Here is a 25,022-nt window from a genome sequence, read left to right as displayed (position 1 = left end):
ATATATATATATATATATATATATATATATGTATATTCATTAATGTACAGAAGGATCTGGAAAGTCAAAAATTTAGCCCTCCATAATGCAAATTAATATTTAAACATATTAATTTTCGGCTAGACCTATTTTCGCAATTCAAGCGAGTATTCCCCGTGTTGACTTGGAACATCCATCAAACTATAGCTAAAATGGATGAATTAACAAATGGCGAGCATGGTCTCAAATTAAAACAAAGCAAATATAAAATGGGGAAAAATTACTGCAAGTATAATAAAAATGGGAGATTCACAATTCCTTTTATTGCACCATTATTTCATGATAAAAGAGTAAATATTTTTATATGAATATGTCATACAAATCTTTTTACTGAAATCTTATGTCAGCTTATGAGGACCATCTGTAGTTTCTCAACAAACATATACATTTCACAGGTACAAACAAGAATTGATTGACGACTTTAATGAACATATGCAGGCCCATAATTGAAAAAAAGAAAAATGCTTTCTCAGCCTTTCGGTGTATGATTTGATGTATATATGTTCGAATTCCCAAACTGAAATGCATGTTGCTAACGATGATATAAATTTTCCAGTAATCATAAAAAGAAGTATGAATAAATCTCAAATTTGGATATGTGTTAGTATTCATTATAGCAAAAACCAAGACACTTGCTGAGCACCACCAGAAGCAAAAAAAAAAAAAATGTAAAGCAAAATTCTGTTACTTACATGGCACCTCCAGCTGCAGGAGCAATAGCTTTAAAAATAGACTGGAAGGTCATTGAAATGCCATTAGCAGCTCCCCTTTGGGATTGTTCCTGTGATTTTGATATGAAGAAATATAAGTAATACCTAATGGCTCTGGCACCTTGGAAAGTTAGGCAACTTTCCCCGTCATCATTAATAGTGCATATAGCTAAATTTGAAAATATAAAAACTTACCACGGCATTATTTTGCAGAATGAACAATCCAGTGATGATTACAGTCTGATTGCAAGTATCAAAATAAAATTAAAAATTAGACAACTAAGTTATGCGGCTATAATCAACAAATAAAAATATGATTCGTTGGTGAGAAGAGAAGAACAAGAATAAAAGTATTCATCAAACAAGTATGGAAATAAATCTATGTAATGCGTGCACGCTAATAACTCCGTGGGCGCAGCATGGCGGGAGTGGCGGGCTTCTCCCGCAATGTCCTTCCTCTGGACTGAATCAGTCCAAACTCGGGAGGACTGATATGCTCTCCAACGAGGAATTGACACTTCCTTCCATAAGGGGATCCTATCCTAGTTATCTAGGGCTTTTATATATTTGATTCCTATATTAAGGTTTTCAATTTTTGGGCGTGACTTTGTTTGTACAGCCGCCAGCGTTCGTTTCTCCCATCAAGGATTGTATCTGAGGAATTGAGTGGTGCTCCGACTGTACCTCTCTCTCGATGTTGTCATTATCTTTCCTATCCCCTTCCACATCCTCCACATATCGTTTTTGATCAACATATCTCGTTGCATCCGCCCGTAACAGCATTTTAATTGCTGTTTTTGGCAGTTCCAGCTGCCGCCATCGCCTTTCCCTCACAGTTCCAGCCATCCCACTTAACTACCGCCACTGTTCTCTGCCTCGCCTCATAGTTTGACTGCTGTCCAGCCATCCGTAATGTTGCTGTCATCCGGAAAATGGCACACCTGCTGTTTTCTTGCCGTCCCTTGGTCGTTCCAGCCCTTCCTATCATGCCTCGCTGCTTTGCTTGCCACACCACTTGCTGCCACCTCTGTCCCAGCCTTCCGCTTCGCTACCGACGTGATTCCAACCCCTTCTTTTGCTGTCCCAAGCACATACAAGCCATTTCAGTCATCTACTTTCATTCCCCAACCACCTAGCCGACCTTCACCACCCATGGATCGAACCCTAGTGAAAGTTTGTGTCGTGTTTGTTGTAATTTATCTTTCAAGTGGAATGTAACCACATATTTGCTTTCAGTAATAATATTTAGTTTTCCTAGTGGTTTAAGTTCATTCCAATATCATTTAGTATTAGAGCTATTCTAACTCTAGTCTTATACTAGGATTTCTAACATCCACTAATACCCAACTCTATATCCACCTAAACTTTTTTTTTTACACCCTACATAACCCTCACACACCTCCTTCCACCCACCCACATCCAAAACAAAGCCATGTCACCATGGAGATAATCATCAGAAGCCTGATCAAGGGGGACAGGACACGATGTCGTTTATGAGAAATTCACAAAGAGCTGTCCACGGGATTTCTAGGGAGGATATGAAGTAGAAAACCCCCAACTACAACAAAGACTTGTCACATTCGAGAAAAGATAATCTAGAAAGGTCACTCATAGCCACAATAGTGATGTGCAAGGTTGAAGTAATGAAGTGAATCTTATCGATCCCCTAAATTCCAAAGATGAAAAAAATCTACCTCGAAGATGTGACATGAATTATCTGAGAAGCCAAAATTTCGAAGTAAACGTGGATTTGTCATATTTCAATGGCCATATGGATCTTAGACGACTTCATTAAGTGGTGCTACTCCTTAAAATGTGTCTTTGAGTGTCAAGACATCCAACTGAATGGAATGGTGAAACTAGCCCCAACAATTTAAAGAAGAATGCATTATTTTGATGGCAAAATTTGAAGCACCCATGTCAGCGCGAGGGAAAAGACAAGATTACTTGCTAATCCAAGATAAAATGGGAGATGCAACTCCAATACCTACAAATTCACTACAAACCGATTGTTTAGACCTCAGTTTCAAAAGTAAAAAGACCACATTATCGGATGACCACAATATTTTATAGGCAAGATTCAACCTACAAATCATACAAACAGAGTACACCAAGAGAAAAATCCAAGTCAACCCCACTAGAGAAGATACTAGTTCTGAGTAGAAAACAGGTGGAACTAACAAATATTCCTAAATTTGTCCCCACCAGAAAGTGTTTCGTGCCATGAATTTGGGCATATTATCAGATTGCACAACTAGAGTAAAGATCTGTTTCACTACGCAAGGCTTTGAAAAAATAGGTAACAATACATTAGACATTGAATAAGTTGAGGAAATAAAGAGTAACAGATTCCATCGAAGGAAATGATATACATAATTTTAGTTGAGCACATGAGAGACTCCAACCGAATTAACAATGATTATACAAGGCAGTCTTGAGTACAAGGAACCTACACCGGAGACATAGCGAACCCAAATAAGAGAAATTCAGACTTTTTAGATTTATAGATTCCTTCCTAACTTGCTCCTACTGAGGGAGGTCCAATATATAAAAAATGAGACTCTTTTGTGCCACGTCTGGAAGATTACATGGCTTTATTCAGATATTAAATTCAGCTTGACATTGTACCCACCATCAAATGTCTAGACAGTCAGATGTCCAGACAAAAGGAATGAACCACGGCTTTGAAATTTATCTTAGAAGCTTGATATGGAAAAAATTCTTCAATAGTATACAGGTTCAATCAGTGAAGAATAAAAGATCTCTTTTGAGTGGTTGCTAGTGAGAGTGACATCGTCTGCCACAGATTTCATCTCAGAGTTGATTTCTTTTCATATACTTGTTTTTCAACAACCGATTGAGCACGAGAAGTGGAAGAAGAATATTTCACACTTAAGGGCTCGAGAGTTATATTGCGGGAACTAACATCTATATGTAGCTCTAGCTCAGGATTTGTCAAAGGATGATATATATTTATTCTATCAAGGTGTGTATCGGAATATCAACACCTGTAAGATTGACTTGCCAGGAGATTATGTCATTCCTGATACCTTTAGTAAGGCCGACTTGACTACTATGAAGAGACAGAAGTTTCGACGGATGAAGTCAAAGCTCCCAATCCTGCAAGATTGACTTGTTTGGATCAAACCGGTCAGACTCAGGAGGGCCGATGGCTCTCCCATAAGGAATTGGCGCCATCTTTTCATAGGGGGATCCAATCCTAGTTATCTAGGGCTTATATATGTGATTCAGTTTTTTCATTTTTTTTGTTTAGGACAGCTAATGGAGACCATTTCTCCTTTTGAGAGCTATATCCGAAGGATTGGGTGGTGCTCTGGCTGCATCTCTCTCCAGAGATGGTGATTATCTTCTTGATCCCCTTCCAACCTTTCACATCCTCCCCACGTTGCTCTCTGGATCTTTGTATCTTGCTGCAACCACCAGCAACAATATTCTAATTGCTATTTTCTGCAATTCCAACCGTCATTGTCTTTGCCTCCCTCCTTTTCCGTGCCATCACAATTCCGGCCCTTTATCTTCATTACCGCCACTGTTCCCTCCCTCGCCTCGCTATTTCTACCATTGTCCATCCATCCATAATGCTACTGTCATCCAAAAAACAACACACCCGTTCTTTTCTGGTTGTGCCCTGACCATTCTAGCCTTTTCCACCTTGCCTCGCTGCTCCACTTGCTGCCCTCTCAGTCCCAACCCTCTGCTTCACTGTCAACGTGATTCCAACTCTTTATCTATCTCTGCTCCTCCAACCACCTATCTGACCTCCATCACCCACCCATATATCGAGCCCTAGTGTAAGTTTGTGTAGTGTTCATTGCAAGTTCTCTTTCAAGTGTATTTGATTGTAACCATATGTTTGCTTTCAATTTCAATAATAACATTTACTTTTCTTATTGTGATTTTGGTTAACTCCAGTATCATTATGGTTCTCAACGTTGCTAGATGTCATAAGGTCCAAAGTTTACTAAAATAGAAACGTTTGAGATGCACTAAAGCACACACAAAAGATCAACATTTACAGCAAACCAACTCTTAGCTTAAGCAAAATCTAGTCTTTTTTTTTTTTTTTTTTTTGGTTTTAACATTATGATGTTTTTGAAAAACAAAATCCTTTCATAATTTCATAAGCCATAACCCAAAAAGCATAAATAAAGAAAAGTCATGAAGCCTAGGAGTGAGCAACATCATTGAAAAATATATATTTTGTACCTTGAATTTATGTTTTCTTAAAATATTTTAAATTGGGGCATTTACATAAATGGAACACAATTCTTCTGTATTTACAAATCTCACAACCAAGCTTCTACATTTACACATATAAGACTCAAATCACATCAAAATTAGCACTGTTATCACTTTTTAAAAGTGAAATCCACCTATATGCATAGGTTTTGTGAAACCTTTTAAGTAGAATGAGGTTGAACTCTTAAACATCGCCTTTTGTGTAATGGTGAAATTTCGATATAAACTCTGAAGTTAAATATTTACATCTTAGAGCACTGTTGGGATAGGTGACCTCTTGGGAAGTTACACCAACGGGACAGGGCAAAACCGTGAGACAACTAGGCTAAAGCGGACAATACCTTAATGGGTGAGAGTTTGGGTTGTCACAAATGGTATCAGAGCACAACACCAGCCGGAAGATGAGAACTAAGTGTCATGTAGAAAAAACTGCTATGCCATAGAATCTACAGTTTCATTTGATTTGCATATCCAATGAGTAAAATAATCAAATTTGCCTCACTCAAGCTTTTATCGGCATGCTAAACATATAATATAAAGGATATACACATTATAAGAAACATTTATTAGCATGAAAAGCAAACCAGATCATTTTTTTAAGAACACAAAGTGAGTGCTGGCTCTAAAAGCTATATTAAGGAATCACGCAAGTTCTAATTAAACAAAGATGAAAAACATCAGAAGACTTTACTTCCAGCAACATCTAAAATGGAAGGAAAAGATCACATGTATTAATGAGGATGAAAAATCGGTTTCCAACAATGCAAAAATAAATCATGCTACAGTACAAGCAAAAGACTCTAATGTGCAAGAATTGAAATTAATATTTAAGAAAAAACTATATGTTCCCCAAGATAAAAATATGAAACAAGAGTTTTCATAAGATCATTTTTATCTCAAAGTTTTGCAAGCTTAGTTTTCAGTCATTCTTATAGTATTTTACTAGAGAATTCAATTTTTTAACCCATCGCGATTTAACAAACATGAATCATGGATGCATAAAGCTTTGCAACGAAATGTTTTAATTCATCGCCTGGCATGATTCAAGCATATGAACACAATCCATTCTGATAAAAAAAAGAAGCATATAATCTAAAAATAAAAATTAGATAACTTTTTAGACATCAGGTGCTGAGCTTTCTTAGATCGGATAAACATTCTGGAAATATGTCATGTGATTATAATTACAAAACACTTTTACTATAGTTCTACTTACACTAAGTACATTCTTCACCAAGGAGGCACAGTTCACTAGTATTCTAAGTTCAAGCCCTGACAGCTTTGCCATAAAGGGATAGGCTGCATTTAACGGTAGAGCCAACAACTGAAATTAAATCATGAAGCATCACAGGTGAGTCAAACAACAATAAATCTAGTAATGAATGATTAAAGCACCAAAATAACTTCGTACCGCTGCAGCACGGCTCAAGCGTACATGTCCAACAATTTTCTCCATTGGCGGATATGCAAATAATTGAAATATGAGAAGGCTAAAACCTGAAATCCATGAACAATACCATATATGTTGGAAAATATATTTCTAGTCTCCTCTACCTTAAAGTTTATAAAATAAGTTCAAGTTAATCCTGCATCTATGTAGACCTTAGATGACATTCTATGTTATCCATCAAAGTGGCTGAAAGAGAAGAAAAGAAATTTCCTATAGCTCCATATTATGTCACAGGAAAAAGGGGAAATTGGTTCACTATTAAGTTAAAATTGAACTACCTAGTCAAATCAAGCAAACTTCAAATTTTCAACGAGTATTATTGAAATATTATTTGAAGACTCCCAAATGTGCTACACATTAATTAAAGAAAAACAAATAGCACGAAAACAACAAAAAAAAAATCAGTCTTACTTTATCAAGCTAGATGTTTCATAATGAATCAATGTGCAACTACAAACCATAAAATTGATAAAATAACTTCTGGCTTAAAATCAAGACAAAAGAAATATTAGTAGTATGCATAAATTTATCGATTCATCTTTGCTTCTTTCACAGGAACTAATAACACCGCCACATCCCACCAAACCAGAAATCAATATCTTGACTCTAATAATCCGTGCCATTGATACGAATCAGAACAAAAAATCAGCGAATAAAGTACAACAATAGATGGGAAAATCAAATCTGGACCTAATTTGATTAATATCAAAGCAAACAAACAAGATACAATAGGAGATTTAAAATTCGAGAGAAAAATCATTTCTCCACAAAATACTAGACGTTGCTAGGAAGCCCAAAGAAACTATAGGAAATCATAAAGATTAAACCAAATCCTAGGTGATTAGCCCTAATAAACACCCCCAAAATGTAATAACCAGTATTTGATTTCTATTAAAAAAAAAAGTTGTCATTTGAAAACAAATGCGCGGGTATTGGAAGTTAAAGAGAAAGCTCTCATTTCTCACACCCATTCAAACCTGAGCATAAGAGAAAGCCAGAGGGAGCAAGAGAAAGAGAGAGCGCGAGAGACAAAGCAAGAAGTTGAAAATGAACAACAACAAGAAGAAGAAGCGGCAGCACAAGGACAAGTGGTAGTAGAAGAAGAAAAGGAATGAAGAAGAAAGCTTGCTTGTGAAGATCAAAGCCAAGGATTAGAAGCGATCGAGTCGCTACATGCAAGAGTATCTTACCGAGTAAGCTTCCAGCATGAGGAAGAGAGGAAGAAGGCAGAGATGACAATTCTCATACTTCTACTTTGTGTGCGTGTGCTAAGGGGAGGGGGGGGCAACGCCAAAGGTGTAGGTAATAATAGAAGAAAATAATAATAATAATAATGAATAAATAAAAAATCTGCGCTAGATTAGAGAGATGCATTCTATCGGATGAGACATATTGCTATCATTTGATCGTTTGTTCATTTGAACCATCGAGCAAGTGAGGAGACAGCAGAGAGGTTGTAAGAGGGTCTGAGCGAGCCAAAGAAGGAAGAAGGTTCGTGCAGTATTCCTCATCGTGTGATGCTTACTCGAGCGATGACGAAGAGGAAGGAGGATCCACTTCTTGCGCTGCTACCTTTCTCACGTGTGGTGGAAGACGAGGTCAATGGAGAAGAAGAAGACGCATGCGAGCAGCTCTAGATCGAACTGGAGCCGAAGCTCGTGTCCTACCTGTGGAGTTTAACAAGGGTCGAGTCACAACTAAAGGAGAAGAGGTAGGCCACTCGAAGCCCCAGTGTCCCTCGCGTACGGAAGAAGAGAGGGAAGAGAGATGCGGATGCTTGGTTTGTGTCAAAGGTAGACTGAGAGGAGGAAGAGGAGAGAAGTGCTCGTGCGAACCTTGTGCCCGTAAAGTTAGGTCAGATGGTCGAACCTATGAAAAGTTAAAATTTATTAGTTTTAATAAGTAAATTAATATATGAGTATACAGTTTTACGATATTAATTGGTTGAATGTGAAATATCAGTTTACAAAGGCTAATAACAAGTTTAATCTAATCAGATATAAAGGTAGAAAATTAAAGATGAATCAATTAGAGTTGTAAGAGGAGAGAGGAGACTTGTGCAATGATGCAAACCAAATCTTTTTAAGGTAATGAATGGTATAATTATTTATTTGAGTTATTCTTATTATATGTCATTAAATATATTTAAGTCTTTCTTTTAGAATAAAATTTTTATAATTATATGCACATTTAATTAATAGGTGAAAGTCAAGAAGCAAAATGAATGATTAAATTATTTTAGAGGTCACTTGACAGCAAACGTGAGTGATTATTTTCTTTTATGCATTAAATTAATGTTTAAATAAATAAATCATTATAATAAATGATTTAAAACCAGCACTTCATTCATAAATTTCATTTTGAATGTCTGAAATAGTATAATAGATGAGAGGAAAACAACAGACTAATCAGGTTATATTTTAGATGTTTTAAATCATATGAAATAAATTGTGAAGGTTTAAGTCATACAAATATACCACCAGATGGTATTAGCAGCAGATACAACATGTTAACGGAAATAGCAAATGTGTACCTTTGGGTACAATTTGAGGGTACCTTTAGGTATAATTTTGAGAGTCTTTGAACATATTTTTTAAGATATCTTCGGACATGATGGTAATACTGTGATGACTATTAAATAAATTAAATTGGTAAATATTTAAAGTGAAATGAGAAGGGATAAAACTGATACAAAAGTGCAACATTTTATGAGGAAATGAGCTGCATTTTATTTTAGTCATTCATTGATAGCATAAACAACATAATTTACTGCATATTAGATTATAATTATTCATTAAGTCATATTTATAGTTGCAATCAATGGTTTTTTGCAGGAAAAAAAAGTTTTAGGTAGATATGTCTGGCATGAGAGACTTAGTTTATAGGAGTAGTGCAGCTGATAAGTATTAGTATCATATGTTTATAATTTATTTTTGTACTGTTTCCTCAGAGCTTTCAGATGCAGACCTTCCAATATTGTAGTACAAGTGCTAAGAAGGCTAGATCCAACAGTGTTAGCACTCAGTTTGAAGCGAAGATATTTGACAAGTGTGGAAGGTCTCACAATGGTGATGTCTATCTAGATCGAATACCTGCTTTTGGTGTCATAGCCAGGACATATGGCGAAGAATCATCCAAAATTGGGTAAGAGAGATCCAGTAGATTCTAGAGGCAGTGTTGCCCCAGAGGAGCTATGGTAAACCAAAGATAGTTGAATCTTCAGGGTCAGTGTCAAATGAAGACCAAACTCAGCAAAATGTTCAGCTCAGAGTACATGCTCTTTTGCAGCAGGAAGCTAAAGACTCTCATGACTTCATCACAGATATGTTTCTTTTAACATTTTCAACCCAGTGAACTTTAAGCATCATAGGATTCATGTCATGTCATACATAAAATAAGTAAGAATTTAAGTATTAATAAACTACCTCTAAATATTTAATGCGATGTTTTAATGATAGGTATCATGTATCTTTATAGTAGACCGATAAGAATATTATTTGATTCAGGAGCATCACACTAATTTATAGCTAATGAACTTGCTAAAGTGATGCGATTGAATATCCTTTCGATGCTTGTGATACAATTTGTTAGAATGTCAAATGGTGCTTTTCTAGGAAGTTGATCAATCATGTGAGATGAAGCTTATAATTGGTGGAAGAGTTTTAAGCTCTTGCCAGATTTATCAAGACTACCCCCAGTGCGAGAGATTGATTTCAGTATTAAGCTCTTGCCAGATTCTGAGCATGCATCCAAACACCCTACAAAATAGCAGTTAAAGAGTTGCAGAAGCTAAAAAGTCAATTGTAGGAGTTACTAGATAAGGGCTTCATCAAACCTAACACTTCACCTTAGGGAGCCCCAGTATTATTTGTGAAGAAGGATGGGAACTTCAGTATGTGTTTTGGCTACAAACAAATAAGGATGGGAACTTCAGTATGTGTTTTGGCTACAAGTAATTGAATAAACTCAATCAAAAATAAATATCCATTATCGAGGATTGACGATTTGTTTAATCAATTGGAAGGGGCCTCTGTATTTTCAAAGTTTGAGCTGAGGTCAGGCCATTAAGAAGAAGACACAGCAAAGACTACTTTCAGGACTAGATATCGACACTATGAATTCGTGGTGATATCATTTGGACAGACAAATGCTCCAACAATTTCATGGACCTGATTAACAGGGTCTTCAGACAGTTTCTGAATAATTTTATGATCATCTTTATAGAGGATATTCTGGTGTATTCGAGGGATGAAGCCATCATGCAGATCATTAAAACATTACATGTCAAATTTTCTAAATGTAAAATTTGGCTTAAAAATGTTGTTTTTCTTGCGCACATTGTTAGCGGTGATGGCGTATATGTGGATCAGAACAAGATGAAAGCGATTGCAGATTGGCCAAGACCTACTTCAGTTACTGAGGTTAGGATTTTGCTAAGTCTGACTAGTTATTTTAGGAGATTTGAGGGGCTTTCACAGATTGTTATGTCATTATCAATGTTGACTCAGAAGACAGTGAAGTTAGACTGATCTGATCGTTGTGATGAGGCTTTTCAAAAGCTGAAGGCTTGTTTAATGTCTGCTTTAGTAAATAGTCATTCATCATCCGAAGATTGACTCTTGTTCGGATGAGGTGATAGAACCGTAGGAGAAAGATTGTCAACCGTTGTAACCACAATAGTTTCTAGTGTATGTGAAGTATGAGTTGTCGCCTCTGCACCGAATACTTCATAAAGATGAGGAGTTGCAAGACTCTCCTGATTATATGTTTGAACACTATCCTTATTAGGTAAGGATCCTTCAGTAATGTTTTCAATAAGGTTTGAAGGTGTAGGTTGCCCAGTAGAGCCATCCAGCATCACAATAATCGCAGTAACAATAACAGTAGTGTCAGGGGGGGGCCACAGGAGCAACAGACACCACCTATCTTGTGGTAGTATCCTCCCCAGGTGGAACAGATATAAACAGTGAGGTTAAACCCATCCTTATTAACTTGAGCTTTAGATTTCAAATTAGGATGAAACCAAAGACATTTATCAAGGGTATATCCAAATATCCTACAGTGGGTACAATAAAAAGGTCAATGTTCCGTGATAATTGTTGTCAATATTCATTATGAGTTGTGTCCAGCTAGTCTTCAGTAATATCAGGTAAAGTAATATCCCTCTCCACAAGTATTCTGAACAAAGAAGTCCTGGTTAGATTGACGGTGGGTAGATCTAGTGTCATAAGATCCCTAAGTATATCTCCAATAGAGTAGAGAACCTGATTAAAAAAAGCAGCTTGAAACCAGATAAACCAAACCATACCGGTATAGTGGGAGATTCATGATTTGGGTCAAAATTAGGCAAAATTAGGAGATCACTTGAATTGACTTATCTGCAATGTTAAGATATTTTTTAGAGAAAATCCGAGCATAGTCTTCAGTCTCAGCTAACTGAATCAATGCATTGAAGTGTGATTGCTCCTAAAGTATTTTTAGATAACTCATTGATTTGTTTTAATATTTTTTCAGGTCATAAGCTTTTGACTAAGATGAATAGAAGAGAGACTAATGTGTACAGAAGACGTGATCAACAATCAAAAAGGTAAAACTTTGAATTGTAATTTAACTTACTTCCTTTAGTGGCTCTTTCAATGAATATTTGAATTCTAAACTGTTAGTGATAGAACTAGAAATATAAAAAACTTAACTCCATCATCTAACTGTCTATTCCAATCTTAGTTAATTAGAGGCCCTATAGTCAAGTCGTAACAAAAGGAACTAGAAATTGCCGCCATAGCCTACCGGGCGAACAACTTTGCTGAGCTGGCGTGTCTAGTTGGGTTGGGCCAATCCAAACGAGTGCCTCCTGGACTGGTAGAACAGTCATTTGTAAGCGAAAAATTGATTCTGTACTTAATTAATTTTACCAATAAAAAAAATAACTACCAAGAATTGAAAACTTCTTTAGATATCATCGGTGTAGAATCACTTTTATCACCATGAAGGGTTCACGCAGCGTAAATCACAAATCAAGATTATGTATTAATTCCACTAGACTAGATAAAGCAGGGTAAAAAAAGAAAACAAATTAAAAGCCCCAAAAATATTTTAAATTTGCATGCATTTCTAGGAATACTTGTAAATTGCTTGTACAAATCCCTTTTGCCAAGAAACTTCCACCACCTTTGCAAAAATAGGTGGAGTTAAATAACTGACTGAACCTGGAATATAGTGACAAAAACTGCCACCGCCCAAAACTTCCCTTCAGTAACTCCGATGCTTAATTAGTTTGTAGAACAGACATTGAGTCATCGAGGAAAAGGGAGGCACCATCGCAATAAGGGACTTGAAAAGCATCAGAATCAGCTTACCTGATATTGCAAGCACCACACCAACATCTTGAGAAGAAAAACCAAGTCCTCCATATGCACTACCGCTCTCAGCCCACAAGGGAAATATCTGGAAAATAGCATACAAGTTCAGTGTAAATTACCAAAGCATAAAAAAGTCAAATACCAAACCGTATCAAAGTATGTGTTTTATAGAACTGAGAAAAAATAGCTTTAGCTCATGAGTCAATGACAATAGAGTAACATTCATATAACCATTTCAACATGGACCAAGGAAAAAAAAATATATATGACTTGGAACCATACGAGCATCTGAAGCTTTCAGATAGTTTACGGAAGCCTTCAAAGTGATACAACCAGCTTTCCTTGATTGTGAATCATAGCATATACATCCCTCTATTTATAAATGGCCATTTTCACTTGGAAATAAAAATTCAAAATTTTAATCACCCCTAATGGACTCAAATATCCAAAGTTTACTACCATTTTCACTTGGATCCATTAACACGAAGCATTTAATTGCACCAAAAAAATATATGTACAATAAGGTTATGACACAGAAAACTGCTGTAACAACAAAGAAACAAATAATGACTATGCTGATAAGGAATATTAAGTAATAACAAGAGTGAAAAGCATTACCTCAGCGTATGCCATATCATGAAGAGAGAAGACAGAATAAACAATAATTGATGACATCAACGGCCAGTTCACAAAAAGGTTTTCTTTTGAGTCTCCGTCGCTTCCTTCAAGTTCTTCCAAATCTATTTTTAATTCAGTTCCATGAAATGAACCCTCGAGGCCTTCAGCTATTATAGTTGCCGGTTTTCTTTGATGATGCAAGTGCAATGTTTCCTTCAAAAAAGTTAGAAAAATAGTCTTAGTAGAAATTATGACATATGACGACTTGAAAAAGACTCCTGTATCCCTATTTGGCATAGAATCCCCCGAAGTCATGCAAAAAATGCTAAAAAATAATGTCGGATAAGTTCATATATAAAAATAAATAGAACAGCTAAAGCGACAAGGCCATAGAATGACGAAAAATGGAAGGAGACATCACAACAGATTTTGTTGATCCTTAATCTTTTTCCTTGATATAACTAAGAGAAAGTAGTGGAGCTGGGAGGATGGAGTGCAAAGCATGAGCCTAGGGGCAATTTCTCGAGACAATTTCACACCAAGTGAACGAATGGAAGGATAATTTTTTGAAATAATATTTCTAATAATCTTTTAATGAATATCTCCACAAAGTACAAAATATATTGTTATCAAGCTTCTCCTTCAAAAGATGCTTATCAACTTCAATATATTTTTTTAACGTCAGGCTCGAAGGATTATGTGCTATATTGATAGTTTTCATATTATCATGAAAAAGTGTCATGAGACCTTTCCATTCAACCTTTAAATTTTCTAAAATAATTTTAGCTAAACAAAATCATAGAATTCAAATGTTATGAATCCAAACTTTATTTTAAAACGAGATCTTACTATCATGTTTTGTTTTTACTTTCCCAAGTCAATAGAACAACTGAAGCGACGATGCTTTAGAATGCTGAAAAATGGAAGGAGACACCAAAACAGATTTTGTTGATCTTTGATCTTTTTCTTTGATATAACAAAGAGAAAGTAGTGGCGCTGGGAGGGTGGAGTACAAAGCATGAGCCTCAAGGCAATTTCTCGGGACAATTTCTAATAATCTTCTAATTAATATGTCCACAAAGTACAAAATATATTGTTATCAAGCTTCTCCTTCAAAAGATGCTTATCAACTTCAATATATCTTTTAGGGTCAGGTTGTAAAGGTTTATGTGCTATATTGATAGTTTTCATATTATCATGAAAAAGTGTCATGAGACCTTTCCATTCAACCTTTAAATTTTCTAAAATAATTTTAGCTAAACAAAATCATAGAATTCAAATGTTATGAATCCAAACTTTATTTTAAAACGAGATCTTACTATCATGTTTTGTTTTTACTTTCCCAAGTCAATAGAACAACTGAAGCGACGATGCTTTAGAATGCTGAAAAATGGAAGGAGACACCAAAACAGATTTTGTTGATCTTTGATCTTTTTCTTTGATATAACAAAGAGAAAGTAGTGGCGCTGGGAGGGTGGAGTACAAAGCATGAGCCTCAAGGCAATTTCTCGGGACAATTTCTAATAATCTTCTAATTAATATGTCCACAAAGTACAAAATATATTGTTATCAAGCTTCTCCTTCAAAAGATGCTTATCAACTTCAATATATCTTTTAGGGTCAGGTTGTAAAGGTTTATGTGCTATATTGATAGTTTTCATATTATCATGAAAGAGTGTCATAAGACCTTTCCATTTAACTTTTAAATTTTCTAAAATAATTTCAGCTAAACAAATTCACAGATTTTAAATGCTATAATCTAAACTTTATTTTAAAACTAGAATACCTCCTAAGAATATGCAACAACAATTTTACTATCATGTTTTGTTTCTACTTCTCCAATTCATTAGAATACCTCCTAAGAATATGCAACAACAACAACAACAAGCCTTTATCCCACTTGGCGGGGTCGGTAACATGAATCATTTTTCTTCGTTGTGTCCTATTGAGTGTCATATTTTCATTTAATTCTAATAGATTAAAATCATTTTTTATACAATATACTCAAGTATTTATCCCACTAAGTGGGGTTAGCTACATGAATCATTTTTCTCCTTGGTGTCCTATTGAGCGTCATATTTTCATTTAATTATGATAGATTAAGATCATTTTTTATAGAATATGCTCAAGTCTTTTTAGGTTTACCTCTTTCCTTTCTTAGCATAAGTCGAATCTAACACATCTACTCCCTAATCGGAACATCAGATGGTCGACGTTTAATTTGACCAAACCATTTTAAGACAACTCTCTCTAATCTTGTCTAGCACTGGAGCTACACCAACCCAATAACGGATATATTAATTTTGCATTTTGTCTCTAAGTTTCAAGCCACTCATCCACCTAAGCATTCTCATCTCACCAACAGTTTCAGCAACACTTAACTTTGTTTTATGCTTCTCTTTCAAAGACTAACATGCTGCGACATTGAACATTGCAGGTCTCACATCCATCTGCTAAATTTTTATTTCAAGTCTAAGCGAAATTTTTTTATCACACAATAGGCCTGATGCATTCCTCCACTTCAACCAACTTGAATTCTACAAATAGCATACTCATCTATATCACCGCCACTTTGAACAATAGACCCAATTTGTCTAAAACATTCACACTTTTTAATGATTTTATCACCCATAGTTATAGCTTTGCTACTAGAGCTACTACTAAAATTATATTTCATGCATTCAATTTTAGATCTACTCAAACGAAGGCCTTTAGACTCCAATGAAGACCTCCATAAGTCAAGTTTTTTACTGAACTCTTTCTCTAGTCTTATCAACAAAAAACATATCATCGGTGAAAATCATACACTTAGGTACATCCTCCTGTAAATGTCCAGTAAGAGCATCCATAACTAAAGCAAAAGAATATGGGCATAAAGTCGATCCCTAATGTAGTTCAACTGAAATAGAAAAATACTTGGCCAATCCTCCTGTTTGAATACAAGTAACAAATCTAATATACATATTTGTAATGACTAGAATATAAGTCATATTAATACCTTTCTTCTCTAGAACTCTACATAAGATTTCTCTTGGAACTTTAACGTAAGCTTTTTCTAAATCAGTAAAAATCATATGTAGATCCTCTTTATTCTCTTCTCCATGAAACCTCTCAATAAATATCGTAGACCTGCCTGACATAAATCCAAATTGATTATTAGAAACCTTTGTATCACTCTTAAGTGATGTTCAATTACCCTCTCCATAATTTTAAAGTATGACACATCAATTTAATTCTTCTATAATTTGTACACTCTTGTGTACACTCTTGTGTATCCCCTTTATTTCTTAAAAATGGAGACCAAAATACTCTTCCCCCACTCGTCATGCTTCTTTTAGTTTTTAAAATAATATTAAAGAGTTTAGTAAGCCATGAACCCTCAAATCACCTAAATATTTCACACTTCAATTGAGATAACATCATGCCCTACTAATTTTTCATTATTGGTCTTCTTTAAAGCCTTCTCAACCTTTTTTTACTAGTGCAACAGTAAAAAATAAAATATTTTTTTTATTATTAATGACATTAATATCAATACAATCGATCGTATTTCAGAAACATTATTGAAAGGTTTATCAAAATAGCTCACCCACCTATGGTGGATATCCTCTAGGGAAAATACTTTTTTATTTTGATCTTCAATGCACTTTACTTGATTTTTTTTTTTGGCTAGTTTAAACATACATTTTTCGCCCTGTTTAGCATCTAATTTATTCTAAAGATCACTAAAGGTAGAATTTTTTTCATCATCTATTTTTCTCAGTTCTCTAAGTTTTTACATTCAAACCAATTTTTATAATATTTCTTATATTTTATCATTTTTTACATATTATTATTCCACCATCAATTATTTTTATTTATAAAAACTTTTTCTCTTGATTCTCTAAGTACATGTTTTGTCACTTGTATAATAGTGCTTGTTACTTTATCATAGTTTCTTCATGAACATCCCAAATCTTTAAAACTTGAAATTTACTCATAAAAATAATTTTATTTGTGTTTTTTAGATATCTTCATTTAATTTTATAAAAATATTTCATTATATTCCTTATCTTACAGTTCCTCATCTTAAAATCCAAAATTAATAGTAAATGTTGAGACATAAATTCACTTGGAATGAACTTACAATCTTTAAATTATCTTTTTTTCTCATAAAAAAATAATCAATTTGGGTTTTATTAGATCCATTCTTATAAGTAATAATATCTTCATCTCTTTTCTTAAATGAAATATTAGCAATAACAAAATCATACACTAAAACAAAATCTAATGTGGTTCTAATTTCTTCATTAATCACTTTAAAACTGTAGCCACCATGAATATTTCTGAAATCTTCTATCACTGTATTAACAAGTCTATTTAAATCTCCTCCAATAAAAAATTATTTTTCAAGAGATATCATTTGTATTAATTCTTCATTAATTACTACTAAGAAAATGTCGTACCTTGAAATTAGTATCTATCGCCTACCATAGAACTTGAATAATTTGCATGTGTATGCTTCAAGAGTTAGATTCTCCCTTCTTTAATATAATTCTTTCACACAAAGCTCCATTCAAGAATTATAAATTTCTATACATTTTCCTAGGATGTGATTTTATAAGAATATGCATGAATGGATTCACAATGCTAATAGCATTAGCAATGTTAGGTCTACTATGTGATAAATTTATCGATTAATTTCCAACTATAACAATAGGAGTTCTATCATCTACTTTTATTTTACTATTTCCTATGCAATGTTAGGTCTACTACGCGATATGTTTTATTGATCAATTTCCTACTATAACAATAGGAGTTCTATCATCTACTTTTACTGTACTACTTTCTATGCAATGTATATATGGAAAGAATAAATTGGCAGCTTCCTGGGAAGGAAAAATGGGCATATGGGAAAAATTGGTGAAAGATACAATTTTTCAATCAGTTAATGCTAAGTCATCCAAATTTTGTTTCAGCCAATTTCAAAATTACGAGGGAAATATGAAGTGAAATATTCACCAAATTAAACTATAAACCGCAAAACCATTAATTTACTAAATTTTGTCAAGATGGTTCAAAGTTTCTCTATTTCCTGTAGCCTTAATCCTAAAAAATCAATGGCAATTTTTCATTCCATAAATGTATTGTTTACTTAATGATGTCAGGAATGATTTTGCAATGATTACATTTTTGGAGGCTTCACTAAAAGTTTTCAGAGACGTCTGTTGTTTGTCCACTTGTCCTTTTGTTTACAATAAATACAAATCATGCATTCTCGTTTATTGGGCCGTGCTGGTCCCGACTTTAACTTGTATGGATATGCTATGCTTGTATTTGGCGCAGAGATAATAAGTAGGGCAACAATCTCATCAACTAGTGATGTTTCTAAAATAACAATGCATCTCCCTTTGCTTTTAATATAAGAGTAGAAACTTCATTCAGGCTGGAGGAAACTTTTTTCCACGTATATGGAAGTGTACTTGGTCCTATTCAGTAAATAATTAAGCTATAAATTCATGAATTCTTTACCATTCTATAAAATTTGTAGCATTGCATTTATATTCACTACACATCTCAATTTAAAAAATGAGACAGATTTTTCATTTTGTTATAGTATTTGATAACTGCATGCGTAACTTGGTGGTGTAAATTTTCCTTAATCATATAAACGAGTAAGTTGGCATCACCTACTTTGGAATATGTTTGCAGCACTTTATGCTGTGAATATCCGTGGTTATAGTTAAGAACATGCAGAATCCACTGAACTATTGTTTTATTGGGTGTCATAGCTAAAATATACACGAAAAATCTTCAACATCCCATGTAAATAAATTAATATCAACTTACTCAAAACCAGCCAAACCTTACCTTTCTTTTTAAGTAAGGTTTTCATAATATTGGACTAAGTAAAATAATTTCTTCCATACAGTTTCCAAGAAGATTGACGGTTTCAGTAATCACACACAATAGCTTGATTAGGAACAATTAATTGGTCAACAACACTGATAATGAAGGAAATTCTTTTGAAGAGCAAAGAAATTTTTTTCCCCTAAAGGCTAGTAAATGTTTGAAGTAGAGCAACAAGTGCTTACGATAGGGCAAAGAGATAGAAGACAGTGAGGACAAAAAGAATTTCTAGATCCGTTCAATTTCTTTTGAAAAAAAAACATGGAAATATACTTAATCTGTAATAATAATCTCTTAATAAAAAACAAATATAATAACATTAATCATAATAATAATAATAAATTTAATAAACTTAATTTAAAAAAATTCTATGTTAACGACACCAGCATCATTCATTTGACAACCCGTACAGCTCATGGAACAATTAGGACGAGGAATATTCATCATCTCTTCTCATTTGAAACCAGCAAGAGAAAGGGAAGAGAGTAAGCGAGAGAGGGAGCGAAAACCATAATGATTTTCTATATTTATTTTTCATTTAACAAATGAAAGATCCACAAATCAAATTTACTTAAAGCAGTATATTTAAATTTACCTTGTTACTGATTATCCACATCTTCTATAAATATTTTCCCTTCTATCGTTTATTTTTAATCACTTAATTAAACTTAAAATGTTAATTCAAAATAATAGATCACTTAAATAAACCTAATGAATACTCATACTTGTAACTATAGTAATACAAGAGAAAAGAAAATAATATGGATGTCATTTAAGCTTTTAATAAATCGATATAAACATTTGAGATGTTATTCAATAAAACTTACTATATCAATAACATATATATATATATATATATATATCATTGTATATATGAACAATCATCACAGTAGCTATGCAAAAGTATCTAGTACCAAAAAAGGATGACTTCATTATAATAGTCATGCACAAACAAGCAGTCAATATAAATATATCATTCAAATGCTCATCTCATTCAATTCAATATTCAATATATTATAAATAGCATACATCAATGCATGACAAAAAATAACAAAAAAATATTCATAACAATGTGACCAATAAGAAAAATAGTATAAATCAAAATAAAATTTGCACAAGTATCATTATCTATTAATGTAAAATAGAGAAGAATAAAAATATTATCATATATTAAAAGTACAAGTACTCACCTCGATCACTAATGATTATAAACATTCTCACTTATCTCCACTGAAAAATCTGAAGTCATATGCATAAGGAATTATTATTAATTTATTATATGTTAATCATATTATTATAAGGTAATTAACCTTTTTTTGACCCTTTGATGTATCATATAGTATTAATTATTTTATTATTATTATCCTAATTGTTATCTTCATTTAATTGTTTCTTTTAAACAATTTAAGCTTAATAAAATATTATTAATAAAGTTGGCTCTCCTAATTTAACTTTCTAGTTATTTTATATAACTTGTATCTTTTCTATTAGGCTTATAAATCTACATAACAATTTATTATTAAATAAATAATTAAAATTTAAATAAATCAAACCTAACTGTTCTTATTATGAAACTTCTTTAACTTAAAAACATGATATAATTAGATTTTACAATTAAAAATTTATAATTTATAATATAACAAATTCATGAACCAGTATTATAAAATTCTTACCTCATGATTCGGTCCCATCTTCCCACACGCACTCCTCCCTTTCAGCTTGGTCATTTGAGATAGAGCGATCATTGTGCGCAAAGGATCTTCTCTCGCACTCGCATCCTCTGTGTGTGCAATTCGCCTTCTAACCGTACGCGGAAGAGCTCCCTCTCTACCAAGCCGCAATGCTCAACCTCTTCAACTCCATCGATCACAACTCGATAGCAGCGCAAATTTCAATACTTTTGACTACGGGGATGCCCTAATTTGCACTTCTCGTCTCTCGCATTCATCAATCGACTCCCCTGGTAATATCCTGCCTCTCATATGGTAATTTATAAGGCGAACTCACCTAGTTGGCTTTTGAACCCCTTGCTTCCTCTCGCCTCTATTCAGTTTCCCAACTCATCGCTTCTTCTTTGATTCTTCTTTTCCTCTCCCAAGGGTAACAAAAATTTGGCATTACAATCTTTCTCAATTACAAAAATTCAGTCCTCAAAATTTAAAAGCATACCTCAAGCCATCACTTATTAAGCAGGTTAACATTAAATATTCATATATTTTTTATCGGACTCCCTTCTTATATAATTTTCGGTGTATCAATATGTCTGAATGAATAAAATTATTAATTTGAGTTAACTTAAATTATTATATTGACTCTTTCATCAGGATTACATTAATTAATCCTAAATCTTATCGCTGATACCATTTTTGTCACGAAAGACTCAGGGCATAGAAATAACGAAGGCAAGTACAGACGGTCAGATAGTGGGAACAAAGTTTTTTATATTCATTTTTCATTTAACAAATGAAAGAGTCACTAATCAAACTAAATTAAAATAGTATATTTAAATTTACGTCGTTACAGTTTGTCTACATCTCCTATAAACATTTTCTCTTTTATCGCTCATCTTTTAATCACCTTTTTTATAGAATCTCATAAGAAAATTTTATTAATCACAAAAAAAAATTAAAAAGAACGGCAGACAATTTTACTACACCCAAAAAAATCAAAAAAAATAACTCCATTTAAAAAAAGAAAATCTAAGAACCATCAACCGAATTACAACTCACACAATCACAAAAAGCTAGGCACAACTCTATTATAAAGAACATTGATACTATCTCTATGAATAAGAAGAGAAAGATCACGAGGTAAAACATTGTTCACAACAATAGCTTGAGAAGCTCCTAATTTAGCAGCAATTGAATCGGCGAAAAACCTCTCCATGTTTCTATCAAAGAAGAGGAAAACAAGTTTCCAAACTTCCTTAGCAAAAGCACAAGTAATGAAAACATGTTCCATATTCTCCTCATGTTAACTACAAAGAAGACAGCATGAAGGCAATCTCAAACCTTTAAATTTCATAATGTCATTAGTAGGAAGTATTCAATGTAATACTCTCCAAATGAAAAAAGTTTAAGAACGCTTAATCTACGAATTCCAAGCCCAACACAAGTCAAACCCATGCTTGTAAGTAATTAGCAAAATATTTGGAATGGAATCACCAAGCCTTCCTTTCTTTCACATTGTCAAAACCTTGTGAAATGGGAACATTAGCAATGATATGAGTATCAGAAATGTTCAAAACATTAGCTAACACTCCAGCATCCCAGCAATTATCTTTTCAACAGTGATTGACAGCAAAGTTGATATTATAAGAACCCCCATAATGATCAGTTAAAGCACCATCACCCAATAAATTATCATGCCAGAAACGGCAGCTCCCATCCCCAATATCCCAATAGAAAAATTTCTAAGTTTCAATTGAGACCTTAAGCATCTCTTTCTAACCAATAGAATAAGAAAAATTAACTAATAGCCAGAGGATGAGTGTAAGGACGATACTTGTTTTTCATCAATTGAGCCCACAAAGAACCATTATCTCTAAACGGCAGCCAAAGTTTCATGAAACTAATTTACATAGAATCATTAATGCTTATAAAGCCCAAACCACCAAAACCAATTGGATCAAAGCTTTAACCAACTCATTCAATGAATTGTGCTCTTTACCGGCCGATAAAAATCTAATAAAAAAATTTTCAACCTCTTGCAAATATTAGAAGGAATTTTCATAATTTGCATGGTATATAAAGGTATAGAAGTAAGAATACTCTTCAAGAGAGTAATTTTCCCTCTAAAAGACAGAAAACAATTATCCCAAGAGAGAATTCTTTTATTGATCTTATCCAGAAGATTCCCAAAGAGATGGTTTCTTCTTTTTCCTTTATCAAAATGAAAACTCAAATAATGCATTGGAAGAACATCTATAACACAATCAGTAGCATCTTGAATCCAATTCTTCTTCATAACAGAAACAGAGTTAGCAAACTAGAAAATATATTTGTTGCTATTGAACAAAAGCCCAGAAGCATCCAGAAAATGCTCCAAACCTTTCCATAATCTCGTTATAGATTTCTTATAAGCATTAGTGAAAGCACAAGGTCATCAACATAAGCAAGATGTGATACGCCAAATTCACCTTATTAGCAAAATACATGCTAGGATATTTGATGAACATATTGTTAAGATATCTTAAAGGATAGCTAAAGGCTATAATGAAAATGATAGGAGAAAGAGGATCAGCTTGCTCGATACCTGTAAAAGCTATAAAGAACCCACATTTATTCCCATTAATCAAAATGGAATAGAAATTATTATTCATAATTCTCTTAAAATCAAACAAGAAGAATTAGCAAATCCTCTAGCCTTGAAGACATCCAAAATGAACTCCCATCTAATAGTATCATAGGCATTTTTAATGTCCATTTTGAAGATGATATTACCACCTCTACCTTTCTTCTCCAAGTCAAGAACCAATTCTTGTGCTACCAAAGCATCTTCATAAATAAACCTGCCTTTAACAAAAGCAAATTGAGTATTACTAATAAGAAGATGCAAATAAGGTTGAATCCTTGATACAATGATTCTAAAATTGATCACTATTCAGACTAATAGATATGTCGGTATCCCAACTATTGCTAGAAATTATTATTCATAATTCTCTTGATAATCAAATAAAAAGAATTAGTAAATCCTCTAGCCTTGAAGACAACCAAAATGAACTCCCATATGATAGTATCATAGGTTTTTTTAATATCCAGTTTGAAGATGATATTACCACCTCTGCCTCTTCTCCACGTCAAGAACCAATTACTGTGCAACAAAGCATTTTCACAAATAAATATGTTTTAACAAAAACAAACTGATTATCACTAATAAGACGATTCAAATGAAGTTGAATCCTTAATACAATGATTCTAGAAATGATCTTAGAAATCACAGTATTCAGACAAATAGGTTTGTAGGCATCTCGACTATTGTTATCCTTATTTTTAGGAATAAAGTCAGATTGGTAGATTTAAAATAACTAGGAAATTCAATGTCTTTAAAAAAATCTTGAATAGCAAGGATAACATTAGTTTCAACAATATCACAACAGCGTTTATAAAAGCAGCCGTGTAACCATGAGAACCAGTAGTTTTGTTGTTATCCACAAATCAAGAGCATTTTTAATTTCCATACCATCAGGAACCAAAGATAGATCAATATTACTAGCATGCCCGAGATTATCAGCAAAAATATCATCATGACTCTTCTCCAAACCACCATCATAACTATTAAGAAGATTAAAGAGAAAGCAAACACCATCAATTTCAATATGCGCAAAGTTATGTAAAAAGGAGCCATCACTTTTTTTGATTTTTTGAATAGCATTATTCATTCTTAATACTCTTGAAATAAACCTAGAATTATTATTAAGCTATTATATATTAATTAAATTATCAAAAGGCAATTTGCCTTTATTTGACCTCTAAATATATTTTATAATATGAATTATTTTATTATTATTATCCTGATTGTTATTTTCACTTAATTATTTCTTTTAAACAATTCATGCTTAATCAAATACTAACAATAAAGTTGGTTCTTCTAATTTAACTTTATAGTTACTTTATGTAATTTGTATTTTTTCTTATTAGACTTATAAATATAAATAAACTTATATTTCATAATAATTTTTTATTAATTAAACAATTA

At 33.3% G+C, this 25,022-nt stretch overlaps 1 protein-coding gene across 1 annotated transcript in view; it reads right to left on the bottom strand.

The window, feature by feature from the left end:
• LOC110024648 (protein ZINC INDUCED FACILITATOR-LIKE 1-like) overlaps positions 1-25,022 on the bottom strand; it is a 68,221-nt gene that overhangs the window by 11,827 nt on the left and 31,372 nt on the right. Inside the window, exons 10-15 of the mRNA XM_020724735.1 lie at positions 13,437-13,649; positions 12,816-12,903; positions 6,421-6,506; positions 6,226-6,333; positions 945-989; positions 732-820 (exon numbers count right to left, since the gene is read on the bottom strand). Of these exons, the coding sequence (XP_020580394.1) occupies positions 732-820; positions 945-989; positions 6,226-6,333; positions 6,421-6,506; positions 12,816-12,903; positions 13,437-13,649 (629 nt within the window). The remainder of the gene's footprint in view (positions 1-731; positions 821-944; positions 990-6,225; positions 6,334-6,420; positions 6,507-12,815; positions 12,904-13,436; positions 13,650-25,022) is intronic.

The sequence above is a fragment of the Phalaenopsis equestris genome, unplaced genomic scaffold (genome assembly GCF_001263595.1).
Source record: "Phalaenopsis equestris unplaced genomic scaffold, ASM126359v1 Scaffold000264, whole genome shotgun sequence".
In the NCBI taxonomy this organism is placed as follows: Eukaryota; Viridiplantae; Streptophyta; class Magnoliopsida; order Asparagales; family Orchidaceae; genus Phalaenopsis; species Phalaenopsis equestris.
The sequence above is the reverse complement of the archived record's forward strand: the minus strand, read 5'-3'. Positions and strand labels throughout refer to the sequence as shown.